Source organism: Dipodomys ordii, unplaced genomic scaffold (assembly GCF_000151885.1).
Source record: "Dipodomys ordii isolate 6190 unplaced genomic scaffold, Dord_2.0 Scaffold85, whole genome shotgun sequence".
In the NCBI taxonomy this organism is placed as follows: Eukaryota; Metazoa; Chordata; class Mammalia; order Rodentia; family Heteromyidae; genus Dipodomys; species Dipodomys ordii.
This window is the reverse complement of record NW_012267301.1, coordinates 6,618,115-6,632,059: the sequence shown is the minus strand read 5'-3', so window position 1 is coordinate 6,632,059 and position 13,945 is coordinate 6,618,115. Positions and strand designations below refer to the sequence as shown.

Below are 13,945 nucleotides of genomic sequence, written 5' to 3'. Positions count from 1 at the left end.
TGTGTTCTAAGAAGAATGGAATTAATTTTTTTTTTTTTCAGTCACTGGTGGGCCTGGAACTCAGGGCTTGAGCGCTGTCCCAGAGCTATTTTGCTCAAGGCTAGCACTTTGCCACTTTGAGCCACAGCTCCACTACCAGTTTTAATTGGTAATCAGAGTCTCATGGACTTTCCTACTCAAGCTAGCTTTGACCTCCCCGCCTTAACTCTGGGCCTGGGCACTGTCCCTGAACTCTTCAGCTCAAGGCTAGCACTCTACCACTTGAGCCACAGTGCCGCTTCTGACTTTTTCTGCTTATGTGGTGCTAAGGAATTGAACCCAGGGCCCCATGCATTCAAGGCTAGACTCTACCATTGAGCCACCTTCCCAGCCCCCTGGCTTTGAACCCTTATCCCTTGATCTCAGCCTCCTGAGTAACTAGGATTACAAGTATGAGCCACAAGGGCCCAGCTGGATATAGTTCTTCTGAAGATGATTTCAAGCATTTTTAAGATATAATCATGTATGTGTTGTTTGTTTTTAGATATTTTCACCTCCAAGCCATCCAAAAACAATTTATAGCTCCACAAACTTAAAGACATCTTCAAAACTTTCTTCGGGGTCTAAATCTCATGACGTTCAAGAAGTTCTTAAAAAAAAACAGGTAACATTTTCGATTCTTCTACCTTACACAGGAAAGGCAGAATTCTTTTTTTTTTAAATTTTATTTTATTTGTGAACATACTGTACAGAGGGGTTACAATTACATGGGCAAGATAATGAGTATATTTCTTTTCAAGCATTGTAGCCTCCTCCTTTGTTTATCCTTCACATCCCTTCCCAGCCTCCCCCCTCCCCCCCAGTCCCAATCCTTCTCCCCCCTCCCCCCGCACCAACATTGTAAAGCTCGTTTTGAATTCTTAAGTCATTATGTTAAAACCTTTAAATTAGTTAATATCAGGGCTAGAGGTATGGCTTAAGTGGCCTTGCAAGCAGAAAGCCTTGAGTTCAAACCCTAACATAGCCCAATATTATCATGTTGTTATAGAGCTACGTCAAAATGCATATACTTCTTTATTTAATGAACTCTTGAAAAACAAAAAGAGTTGAACAAACAAAAAATGCATAGCTGGGTTTCAGTAGTCACATCAAATTCAAAGAATAATTTTGGTTTTTGTACTGGGTATTTAACCAAGGGCCTTGAGCAGGATAATTCATGCTCTATGACAGAATGATACTCCTGTAGTTTTTTGTTTGTTTTAATGATACTCCTGTAGTTTTTTGTTTGTTTTTTAAATTTTATATCCCCACCCCCATTTGAGTGTGGTATGTGATATGCTGGGGGTCAAACTAGGATCTGGTACAAGCTACATAAGAACCCTACAAGTGAGCCACATCCCTGTTTTTTGTTTTTTTAAAGACAGAGTCTCATTATATAGTTCAGCCTGGTCTCAAACTCAGTCATTCTGCCTCAGCCTCCCAGTGGGATTATAAGTGTATACTCCATCCCTCCCCAGCTGTTGGTCTCAGCTTTTTTTTTTTTTTTTTTTGGTGTCAATATTAGGAGTTAAACTCAAGGCCTCGTGCTTGACTTAGCTTTCTTACTCAAGGCTTGTGTGCAGCCACTTCAGCCATACCTCTACAACCCAGCTAATTATTTTAGTAGGAGGAGAAAAATCTGTCTTAGAAAAAGATGACTCTGGAGGTATGAATTGAGATATAGTTGCATTATTATTATTAGAATATATTAGCATTATTATTGGCAAATTTTGTTGTCTTTCACTGATTGCTTCTTTACTGGTCTATATAGGAAGCCATGAAGCTACAACAAGATATGCGGAAGAAGAAACAGGAAATGTTGGAAAAACAGATAGAATGTCAAAAGGTAAGATATAGGACTCATTATTTACATGTGAGAATTGATGAATATAATTGATTTACAGTTATCCATAATAGTAAAGCATAAGCTTACATTTTACTGATTATTTTGTAGATGCTGATATCCAAGCTAGAAAAAAACAAAAACATGAAACCAGAAGAAAGAGCAAACATAATGAAGACTTTGAAAGAACTTGGAGAAAAGATTTCACAATTGAAAGATGAATTAAAAACATCTTCTGCAGTCTCCACACACTCCAAAGTGAAGACAAAAACAGAGGTACCTATATTTTACACTTAACATAGGGCTATTAGCATCTACATAGGCTTGGTACTATGAAAGTACTGTGAGACCCTTAGATATCTACTAGACTAATGAGTAAAGTAACCTGAAAAGAAGTTACTACTAAGCTATCTCCCTCTCTTTCTCACTCCTGCCCCTCCTTACTGATGAATAAATTCAGAACCTGTGCTTGTTAGGTAGGGGTGCTACCCACTTGAGCTCTTTGGTTCGAGCCTTCTATACCCCCAGTCTAAGATTTCTTTGTGAAAGTGAAGTGTGATGGAACTTGCATGTAATCTTAGTTTCCTAGACCAAAACAAAAATTACTTTTAAAAAACATAATGAGGGCTGGGAAGGTGGCTCAGTGGTAGAGCACTTGCCGTGCATGCATGAGGCCCTGGGTTCAATTCCTCAGTACTACACAATTAGAAAAAGCCAGAAGTGGCGCTGTGGCTCAAGTGGTAGAGCTCTAGCCTTGAGCTGAAGGAAGGAGGCCTATGCCTTAAGTGGTAGTGCTCGTGCTTAGCTTGTTTGCTTGGGTTCAGTATTGCAAAAAATAAGTGAAATAAAAGCCCCCCAAATAATAAAAACATTGTTTTTATTGAGCTTTCTTTCTTGTATTGGAAGAACATGAGTACTTTTTGCTTCCTTTCCTTTATTCCCATCCCCCTTCCTTTTTTTAAGAGATAGGATCTTTCTATGTTATTCTGGCTGATCAAGAATTCTTAGGCTTAGTAATCTTTCTGCCTTAATTTTACAAGTAACAAACACTATAGGTATAAGCCACTGAAATCTTACTATATGTGTATTTTGAAAATTAGAGTATGCCTGGGAGGAAATAGTAAAAACAATCTCTCACAGTTTGGTGGTAGTTGTAGGTTCTAATATGCAAGGAATTCTGTAGCTGTTAGCTTTGTAATATTAATATCTACTCTATAATTTATTTTGCCCATTGTGTTTCATTTAAGCACAGTTATATGAAAAGTATTCTCAGCTCCCTCATTTCAGTGACTCTGTCTTGTTCAGTAATATTACTATTTCCAGTAAGAGCATAATGATCTCTTTGTGTTTACAGTCTTGTGTCTGTAAGGTTACTTTTCTTAAAACATCCATATTTATTGCATCCTTTTACTCAAAAAAGCAAGCTGTGTCCTTGTATACGGTAATGTTCTGAATGAGAACTTGGACGTTATTTTAAAAAACACCTTTTTACTCTTTGTTTCCAAAGGCCCAGAAAGAATTACTAGATACTGAACTGGACCTCCACAAGAGGCTGTCTTCAGGAGAAGACACAACAGAACTAAGGAAGAAACTCAATCAATTACAGGTTGAGGTGAGATTTAACCTGCTATATTTAATATCTCAAAAAACAGTTTTTTCTCTTTCCTGCTTTACAAGGTTTCTATTCCATTCCCTTTTGTTGTTGTTTAGGCAGCAAGATTAGGTATTTTACCTGTGGGTCGAGGAAAGACCATGTCCTCTCAAGGTCGAGGAAGAGGCCGAGGCCGTGGAGCAAGAGGGAGGGGCTCACTAAATCACATGGTGGTGGACCACCGCCCCAAAGCACTAACCGTTGGGGGATTCATTGAAGAGGAAAAGGATGAATTACTTCAGCATTTCTCAGTAAGTTTTCTAAGTAGCGAATACTAACTTGAAAAACATTGTATTCAGCATTTTCTTTGCTACAGTCTGTATAAATATCAAATGATACATAGGTTAGAAAATTTAGTTATGAAAGCATGGATATTGGAAAATTCTTAATGTATTTGAAGGTCAAGAGGTAGGTCTTGCTTTGTAATTCCATAATGTTCCACATAAACACATTTGTAATGATAAGTTGTTCCAAAGCTACCTTTGATTTTTGTTTTAGGATTATTACATGGTTTCCTGGTATTTTTAGTCAGTAAGTAAAAGTAGTCTAGGATAGAGGCAGAATTCAAAGATTTATTACAAGACATTATAGAGGTAGAAGACATTATTTTAGTTATTTAGTTATTCTTTGTATAACATGGCAATTGTTGACTTGTATGCAAATATATAAGTAGAGATTTTCTATAGTCAAATATATTTATAATTTTGAATGGAAACTTGAGTAGATGTGTAAGTTTTGACCCAGAATTCATGCTCAGATTGGTCTCTTTCCTTCTCAAAAGTAGAACCATTTTAAGGGCTTGGAGGTGTGGCTCAAGTGATAGAGGCCTGTCTAGCAAGCACAAAGTTCTGAATTCAATCTTCAGTACTACAAAAAGAAAAAAGTAGAAACATTCTAGAACCTTGAATAGTGTTTAGGTTTTATGGACATTTATTAAGTGTGAAAGGCAGCCCTCACTTGACTGATGGGGTTGTGTCTGGGCAGTTGTAGAAGAAGCAAACAGAGCTAAGGTAGGAGAAAGGACTTCTAAAACAAAAAAGTGCCACTGATTTTGATAACTTTTAGAGTGCTGCCAGGTAATCTAGAGTACTAGAAATATACCCCAATAATAGCTACTTGGGCAGATGGGTATGGTGTTCTTGATAATGCTCAGGCATTGTTGTGGGTAAATTTAGTATTCTGAATGGGAAGCTTCTTAACTTCTTTTGAAAGTCACAAAGTCTAAGGTAAAAATCTGTATTTCTGAAATTCTGCTGTCACTTTTAACATCAATGATTGAAAGGATTCTGTATGAAGAAATGATAGATGGTGTAAGTATAAGGATCTGATTCTGAACTTCAGAGATATGGGTTGGGTTTTTTTTTTTTTTTTTTTGGGTAGTACTGGGGTTTGAACTTAGGGCCTCATTCTTCATGGTTTTTTAGAGTTCTTCAGTTTTTGTTGCCTGGGTTGTTTTTTGTTTATTGTTTTTCCTAGAGCTGAGGATGGAACTCAGGACCTTGTATTTACCAGGCAAGTGCTTTTCCACTGAGTTCAATCCCCAAACCCTCCTTAGAGTTCTTGTATCCAGCAGTCTACTTCGAAGAATTTATCATTAAAGGAGTTTCAGTTGTACCAATACAAATGGTGCCTATAAAGTATTATCACAGCATTATTAGTAGTAAAATGAAAGCTATCTAATTGTCCAAAAGTATTTTGCTGCCATTAAGAACATAGTCTAAAAGAGAAATGGAATATGAAAATTTTTGATTGACTCACTAGGTTGAAATAAAAATGAATACAAAATTATACATAAGTGAAACTGTAGTAAATAGTTCTGGACAACAGAATTCAAGTTCATTTAAAAATTTTTTTCCTGGGCTGGGAAGGTGGCTCAGTGGTAGAGCACTTGCCTTGCATGCTCGAGGCCCTGGGTTCGATTCCTCAGCACCACATAAACAAAAAGCCGGAAGTGGCGCTGTAGCTCTAGTGGTAGAGTGCTAGCCTTGAGCTGAAGAGCTGAGGGACAGCGCCCAGGCCCAGAGTTCAGGCCCCACGACCGGACCCCCCCAAAAAAAATTTTTTTCCCTTCCTATATTCACTTTTAGGATAAACCATTAATATTTTTATACTATATATTTTAAAACCAAAATCCAGGCATATGTTGATTTTATTCTCTTAGAACCAAGATACTATTGAGTATATAGCTTAATGTGTTTGATGTCTAGTACCACCACCAAAAAAAAAAGTTTTAAAAACTTGAACTCAGTGATGTGGGGTAAACCTTGGCTTTTTTTCCTTCTTGATTATGAAAGTAATGCATGCTTTTATTAGATGCCTTTAGCTGCAAGTAACAGATAAGTAAAGATGTAAACTTTTATTTTTATTTACTTATTTTTTTTGGTCATGGGGCTTGAACTCTGGGCCTGGGCGCTGTCCTTCAGCTCTTCAGCTCAAGGCAAGCAAAGCACTCTATGACTTGAGCCACAGCACCATTTCCGGTTTTCTGGTGGTTTATTGTAGATAAGAGTCTCACAGACTTTCCTGCCTGGGCTGGCTTTTGAACCGTGATCCTCAGATCTCAGACTCCTAAATAGCTAGGATTACAGGTGTGAGCCATCGGTGACCAGCTTAAACTTTGATTTTTTTTTAAAGATTTTTGAGGAAGGGAAGTTTTCAAATTGAGTCACTTAAACCACACAAGTTCCTTACATTGTTTCTCTTTTGCCCTTAGTGTGTTGGCTTTTGTTCTCATGCTATAGAGATGTGTGCAGGAATAACAAACACAACAGCTTCTAACAGCAATGTTCAAAGGCAGAAAAGGACAAGTTCCTTTCTTAAGACAATTTTTTTAAAATTTATTTATTTTTTGCCATCCTGGGGCTTGAACTCAGGGCCTGAGCTTTTGTTTAAGGCTAGTGCTCTGCCACTTGAGCCACAGCACCACTTCTGGCTTTTTCTGTTTATGTGGTATTTAGGAATTGAACCCAGTGCTTCATGCATGGTAGGCAAGCACTCCACCACTAGACCACATTCTCAGCCCTCTTAAGCCAGTTTTAAAGAATATTGAAAGGAACTACTCTTACCTGCTCTCGGCCATTCCTACTCAGTGATGTATCTTTAAGTCATATGCTCATTTTTCAACTAATCTTTGTTGAGGAAAACGGAGTTGTTTTGATTGAATTTAACTAATCATAGTTTCTCTCCTTTGGGCTAAGCCTCACCTGTGGTAATTGGTTAGGGATAGATATCAGTACCTCTTACAGAGAAAAACATTTAGATAGATGGTGATTAAGTGAGACCTAGTTCTCTTCAAAGAGTGTGGTGTGTCATGTAGATGATAGGAATCAGTAGCTCAGTGGTAGAGCTCATGCCTAGCAGAGAGGTCCTGAGTTCAAACTCCAATACTGACAAACAAAAACTACCAATTTTTCTTAGTATAAAATTAAAATATTTTTATTTAAAATTAAGTTAGTCCTGAAATGAACAAAACAAGCAGTGAAAGCTTCTATAAGTGGGCTTTGTTGAAAGGCTGGATTAAAGGCAAAGGATGTGTGTTGTACATATCACCTGATGTGGGTAGCAGTTTGGTATGTCCCAAGAGCCAGAATTGTTTTGTACTAGATTGTAAACATTTGCCCCTCACAAGGAATGCTGGAAATCATTTTCTGAGGTCACAGGAAGTTACCTATATAGGCAGTAGTTGATTTGCTATGTAAATGAGTGATACATACTCTTACCCTACAGTGGTCCAGATATTCTTTGGGAACATACAGAAAATATATCATGAGGTTTGTCACTGTTTTCCTGTTCAAACTAGAGTGAAGCCTCAAGAAGGTGGTGAAGCAGTGAAAGGTCAAATTAAAGGAATCGCATCAGTTAGCGTTTTCAGGACTGTCCAGATGGAGTATTCTACGAGAATTTTGTTAGAAAAGCCTTTAGAGATAACTTAAGAATTCAGTGTCCTGATTGTTTTGATGCCTTTTGATTGGTCTATATTGCTTCATCTTTAAAATGAAACTTTTGCCTTCTCTTACAGAAATTTGTTGGGAAGAAAGAAATACTTAGAAAGTAGTACAAAGACAATTTTGAAACAGCACTTTTTATCTTAGGTGTGGATAGTGTATGTCTAATGTTTATTGTTATTGAACTGCATTTCAAAAGAGGAAATGGAATACTTATCAAATATAAGGACAGCTGTAAGAGATATAGTGAAGTGAATTGACCTGAAATGAATTGTTTTTTTTTAATCCACCAATTTTCAGGTCTAATGTGAGTCTTTTTATGTACATATCAAAATGAAAGGTCAACAGTTGAACTTTGTTGACCTCAGCATAATTTATAATAGAGTGAGTATATCACACGTATTAATCAAGATAAATGCTAAAATTTAAACATGAATCATGCATTATTCCAGGCACACCAGAACATATAGCTTTAATTACAAGGGATTTCATGTTTTCTAGACTATACAATCCATTGCTAACAAATTGTATCTCCCTAAATTTTTATACTTTTTTCCCCTGAATCAAAAGATTATACAAGGGGGTTCCAGTTTAACCTACTTGTCTTAGTATCCAGAACTGTACTTACTGGTCAGAGTCAGTACCCCCTTCATCATTCTCCCCAATCATACCTCCCAACAGACTTGTTTCACATTTGCACTTCATCACATATGTCATTATATTTTTTAAAGCACAGAATGTGAATAATAAATTTAACATAATCTAAAATATATCTTAGGCTGCAAACCAAGGGTCAAAATTCAAAGACCGTCGGCTACAAATATCATGGCACAAACCCAAGGTACCATCTATATCCACTGAGACTGAGGAGGAAGAAGTCAAAGAGGAGGTAAATTCAAGAACTCAAGAGTTGAATTGGAACATACCCCATTTTATATTTTTCTTAACCTGAAATTGTATACGTTTTAAGTAATACCGTGTTTTCTTGCATGCATACAGTTAATAATCAGCCTCTTAAATTTTGCTTTTTAATTTTGTGTTTATTACCAGTTTATTAAAGTGAAAATTATTTCTGATTGCATAATCTTAGTTTTAAAGATAGCAAGCATTTATAGTTTTGACTGTGTACTTTTATATAACATAAAACAGGAAGTGTTCCCTAAATAAAGAGAAAGAAAAAAAGCTAGTCATAGTGCCAGTAGTCCCAGTTACTGAGAAGACAGAAATTAGGAGGATTATATTTCCAGGTCACCTTGGGAAAAAATTATTAGCTTTTATCTGAAAACAAAAACAACCACAAAAAGCAAAAGGACTGGAAGAATTGCTCAAGTGTGGTAGCCCTGATGAATTCACTCTGAAGAATCACAAAAAAGAAAAAACAACACATTTTGATAATATTTGTAGATACTTTGCTGTGGATGAGTTTGTTTGTTTTTTTTTTTTAAAATGCCATCCTGGGGCTTGGTGCCTAGGTGCTGTTCCTGAGCTTTTGTGCTCAAGGCTAGTGCTCTATCACTGAACCACTTTTCTGCTTCCCGCTTTCTTGATAGTTTAAATGGAGATAAGAGTCTTACAGACTTTTCTGCCCAGGCTGGCTTTGAATTGCAATATTCAGATCTTAGATTCCTGAATAGATTACAGGTGTAAGTCACCAGTGCTTGGTTATGCCTTAGATTTTCATATAACATTTGGAATAACAAATGTTGTAATGGTATAATAGAGAAGTTATATATTTTCTCCTAAAAAATAATTGGATTTTACATTTATGTTTCTTATTTTTAAGTAAATGGAATAAACCTCAATCTTAGTTTTTATTAGAGATGCTTCTTATAAGTATTTTTTCCTATAATTTCTCATATCCAGCCTGTATTTACTTTATGCTTCTGATGATGTTATATAAACAAAAGATAAGAATTTATATCCATTTAAAAAATGTTATTTAGGAATAGGAAGAGATTGGTTAACAAGTACAAAACCATACCAGACAAGAAGAATAATTCTATTCTGTTGTACAGAGAATGGGTATTGTTAGCAGTATTGTATAATTTAAAATAGCTAGAGGAAAGGAGTGTTTTGTATGATGAATATTTTCATCACACAAAAATTAAAATCTTTTGTATATGTATATGTGTGTGTGTGTATATATATATACACTTAGTTGATTAATCTATAATGTTTAAATATATCAGACTACCACATTGTACTCCATAAAGATGTGCCATTATTATTTGTTAAAGAAATTAATTTTTTGTCTGTTGTTTTGGCCCTAAAAGAAACTACTCAGAATGTATCACTAGTAAATCTAGTCGGTCTTAGTTTGTTTCTCCTAATGTTCATGTGCCTTCATTTCTTCAGGAAACAGAAACCTCAGATTTGTTCTTGCATGATGATGACGATGAAGATGAAGATGAATATGAGTCTCGTTCATGGCGAAGATGAAATCTGATGCGAGCTGTATAATTTTTAGGAATATTGTTTAGAAGAACAACTTTTTAAAATTATTTAAAGAAGTCAATGAGCCAAAAAAATTTTATTTTTCTTTTCAACACAATAGGTTTAAGGACAGCAACTTTGCTATTTAAACACATCTCATAATTGTACATGATATTAAAGCACCAAAGGCCTAGTGACTCTTACACAGTTGTGAAGACCCACAGGAATGACATGGATCTAGAGCCTTACTTTCCACACCTCCTGTTTTTGTTGCTGTTGGTGTTGGATTATGATGTAAATGACAGGGTGTTCAGAAATCTTATTTTTATTATAATCTGCTGATAAAATTTCATTAAATGTCAAAATCGCCTGGAATCTCTTAACTCACCTATTATGAATGGGTCGTCAGACAGGAGATATTTGTAATTAAAAAACCCTTTGCTTTCAAGAGTTGTTTTGGAAGAGAAGTAAATTTAATTTTTTTTTAAATGGTAGAGTCTAATTTGTATTCAACATCAAGTTGTTTTCAGAGTTTTTCTGTGTAGTAGTTTGCCAGTGGAAATCCCAGCTAACTGTGTCCATCTGTGCTGCAGGATGTGTTGCCCGCCCCTCACCATGCTCACTGCTGACTTTGCTGCCTCCCACCCTTTGCTTTTTAACTTCAAAATGTAAAAGGCTTATACCTATTGCCTCCTTTAATCCCCCACTTTTCTTCCTCATCCCTTTTTATTAATAGGCCTAATTTATAGAGATAAGTGCTTCTATTGGGCTTCTATTGAGTCAGACCTCAATAAGGTTTATACTAGCACTTCAATAAATAATAAATGTTTTGATGAGAATAAAGGAAGGATTTTTAGGGGAAAAAATTGCCAGCTTTTTTTCTTTTAAAGCTTCAGTTTAGTTATAGTTACACAAAAGGATTAAAAAGTGTCTAAAATTCTGATTAAATTTAAACCATGTTGGTGAGGTACCTGGAGGGAGGGGATGGGGAGGATACTGGGTGTGCTAGTAATAAGTGGAGTCCTAACTAGACATTGGTCAGATGATCTTACATTTTCCTAATTTTGTAGCTTGTTACTTTCCACAAACATACGCATACTTCAGTAGGCAGTTTCCTTTACTGTGTGCATTTTTACTGTACACTGTATAGAGTATCTGTTAAGTAAAATATATATGTAAATTTATGTCCTTGTATTCCAAATGTTAGATGGAAAAGCAGAGGAGCAACACTTCATTTTTCTGGCCCCTGGGGAAATAAAATGATTAATGTACATAGGATGTCACTTTTTCAAAGATATCTACATCTGTGTTTTTAATGTGTGTGGTAATATAAAAATTTGAAACTTCCTGTTGGCTTCAGTGTTCTTGGTGATCAGTATAGCAAGAATTTTGTTTCCTGAGGTAGACTTTCTCAAAATAGAAACTATTCACTAAGAAACTTAAAACCATCAGGACTGTAGATTGACTTAGTAGCAAGAAGTTAAATCCCATATTCTGTTCATCCTTTTCCCTTCTACATGTTGTCATTTTTAAGTTCATGTACTTCTCCTTTCATAATAAGGGCCTGCTTCTAAGTTACTGTGTTTCTGATCGCACTGAAGCTAAAATAAGCTCAGATGAAGAATGGGGAACCTACAGTAAGCAATCTTGCTCCTTAGTCCTCCATCAACTCTAATGAAATTTTCCTAATGTCTGTGGCTCAGTCAGTATATATTTTGAAAGATTCATTGTGGTGAATATTTTGAGTCCTAACAGTTTAAGCGTGATAGAGGGAACAAAGGATTTATATATTTTTTGTACAAAGTTTTTTCTTAAACTGTATAATTTTGTAAATAATTTGTTTGGGTTTTTTTTTTCTTTTGTGTACTAAAACTACCAGCGTATATAGATTTCAATAAGAATTGTTGTATTTTTGTATTTGGGAACTGAGAATTACAGTAAATTAATGGAGCTGTAAGAAAATTTTCGGTAGACAGTTGACAGAATGAAATTCCTTTTCATATGATTTTTTAACCTCAAAATTAATATTACATTGACTATAGAGAGAGTTGAGGATTTGTTTGACTCTTTAGTTATTGGGGACAGGGAATGAAAGAGAAAGGTACAGAAAGGAAGAACAGATAGGTTTTTGTTTGTTTTTTAATTAAGGTTTACAGTCCTTTGTATAAAATGGATTTTCAGTATACTTAGGTAAAACTAAAATACTTTTAAATGTCCTTCCTACGAATCCTAAAACATGTTTGACTCTTGAAAATGAATTAAAAGTATGGATTAATTAATTATAAAATCCCAAGTTAGTATAGATTGTATATACATACACATTGACCCCCATCCCTCCCCACCTTAGGATTATTTTTCCCCTACCAGTCCCCACCTGTTAGGTTTCTCTTAAAAGTGAATAGCTACCATGACTTGTTTTCTTCATGTCTTTATTTACAGAAGTAATTTACAGCATCAGAGGCAAATTCTGCTGTTCTTAATGTGTATGATACCTTTTACAAGTAGCTGATCAGCAACAACAGCCACCAATCTGGCTAGGTCAGTCTGATTTATTAGAGTTCTACCCGAGCCTACAAACGTAACCCCAAGGAATGGAAACTTCCCTCAATTTCTTCATGGAACATTGAGAAAATATTGTCACCAGCTAAGAGGAAACAATTGGAAAGAAGTCTTGTTACGATTGAAAAAGGCCCATGGTGATGGATCATTATTTCAAAAAGAAAAAAATCATGTGAAAAGGAATAGTGGTTCCTCTTGATGTATAGTATGCCTGTATTATAGTTTTTACAAAATTGTGAACTTGTGTAATAGTATAATAGGAGATATTGTTGAATTTCTAACTGTTTATACATTTAAATTCATATATGTAATGTTTGTTTTATCAATTACAATCTGAATTTCTAAGAAGCATGTTGACTTTTGCAATAAAGATGCAATATGGAATGGTTCACAGTTGGGGAAAAAAGAAAAGAAAAAAGATGAAAGTATTAAAATTAAAAAAAATTTGGAAAACTTATGAACCATTCCAAAAATTATAACAATCACCAAAAGAGCTGTAATTCTGGCTTGTTCTGGAAAGAAAGAAAATTGTGTGTGTGTGTGTACATGCATGTGCTTGTGAGTGAATAGTAGGTTGGGCTGTATGTTTTATGTTGGGCTCATGGACATATGAATGCTCCTCTATATGAAGTTCAAAGCCACTGGTTGTAAATACCCAGTAGAATTGATCTCAGGGGTCTGGACAATGAAAGAGAAGGTTATTAGGGACACAGGACCTCAAGTGCTGAGAATTAAAGAGCGGTCTGGGGTACAAGGAGAAAACCCTGGAAAAAGATTCCTGTAAGTAAATATAGACACTTAAAAAAGATGAGTAGATAATACCAAATAAAAAGAACAACTTTATGAAAACATTCTCAGGATACCATGAGAATATTCAACAGCAGTAAGGACATTTTCCTTAAGTAGAATCGAAAAAAAAAAAAGGAAGAGATGACATAACAGAAACATGAGTTCTAGATGTTATGAAGGGTTGTAAGGAGAAACAGGAGAAGGCAGAGATCTTCACACCAAGAACTGGGTGGTAATAGGAAAGGAAAGGGAAGTATATCACCTAAGCTCCTGTTGCTATAAAAACTTTTTCCCCCCATATACTGGTGGTAGTACTGGGTAGTTTTGAACCCAGGATTTTGAGTTTGCTAGGCAAGTTCTCTACCGCTTGAATCTTGCCCCTGATATCCCCCGCCCCCCGCTTTTTTTGCCTTTTCCATGACATGTATAGAGATTATAGTTGTTCATGCTTGGCTTATCTGTTGAGGTGGGGGTCTGGCTAACCTTTTGTCCAGACTGGCCTCTAATCATGAAACTTGATGTTTGCTATAACTGGCCTACATAAATACTTCAAGTGCTTATACATTATCTAAGAAGGACCATTAAGTTTCAGCTTACCTAAGAAAATACTAAAGTAAATTCTACTTTTTGTTGTTATTTTGTTTATGTGGTACTGAGGAGTTGTTCCAGGGCCTGACTCATGCTAGGCAAACATTCTACAACTAAACC

At 35.7% G+C, this 13,945-nt stretch overlaps 1 protein-coding gene and 1 long non-coding RNA gene across 5 annotated transcripts in view; both read left to right on the top strand.

Moving 5' to 3' along the window:
- Rbm27 (RNA binding motif protein 27) overlaps positions 1–10,375 on the top strand; it is a 64,665-nt gene extending 54,290 nt beyond the window's left edge. For all 4 annotated transcript variants that reach the window (XM_013025566.1, XM_013025565.1, XM_013025567.1 and 1 more), the window contains 7 exons: positions 524–643; positions 1,790–1,864; positions 1,973–2,137; positions 3,369–3,473; positions 3,572–3,763; positions 8,235–8,345; positions 9,812–10,375. In XM_013025566.1, coding sequence (XP_012881020.1) covers positions 524–643; positions 1,790–1,864; positions 1,973–2,137; positions 3,369–3,473; positions 3,572–3,763; positions 8,235–8,345; positions 9,812–9,895 — 852 coding nt within the window. In that variant the 3' untranslated portion in view covers positions 9,896–10,375. The remainder of the gene's footprint in view (positions 1–523; positions 644–1,789; positions 1,865–1,972; positions 2,138–3,368; positions 3,474–3,571; positions 3,764–8,234; positions 8,346–9,811) is intronic.
- A 122-nt stretch (positions 10,376–10,497) lies between these two features.
- Positions 10,498–12,892, top strand: LOC105992615. Its single transcript, XR_001175414.1, has 2 exons — positions 10,498–11,526; positions 12,329–12,892. It is a non-coding gene; the product is annotated as an uncharacterized LOC105992615 (long non-coding RNA).
- Positions 12,893–13,945: the final 1,053 nt, after the last annotated feature.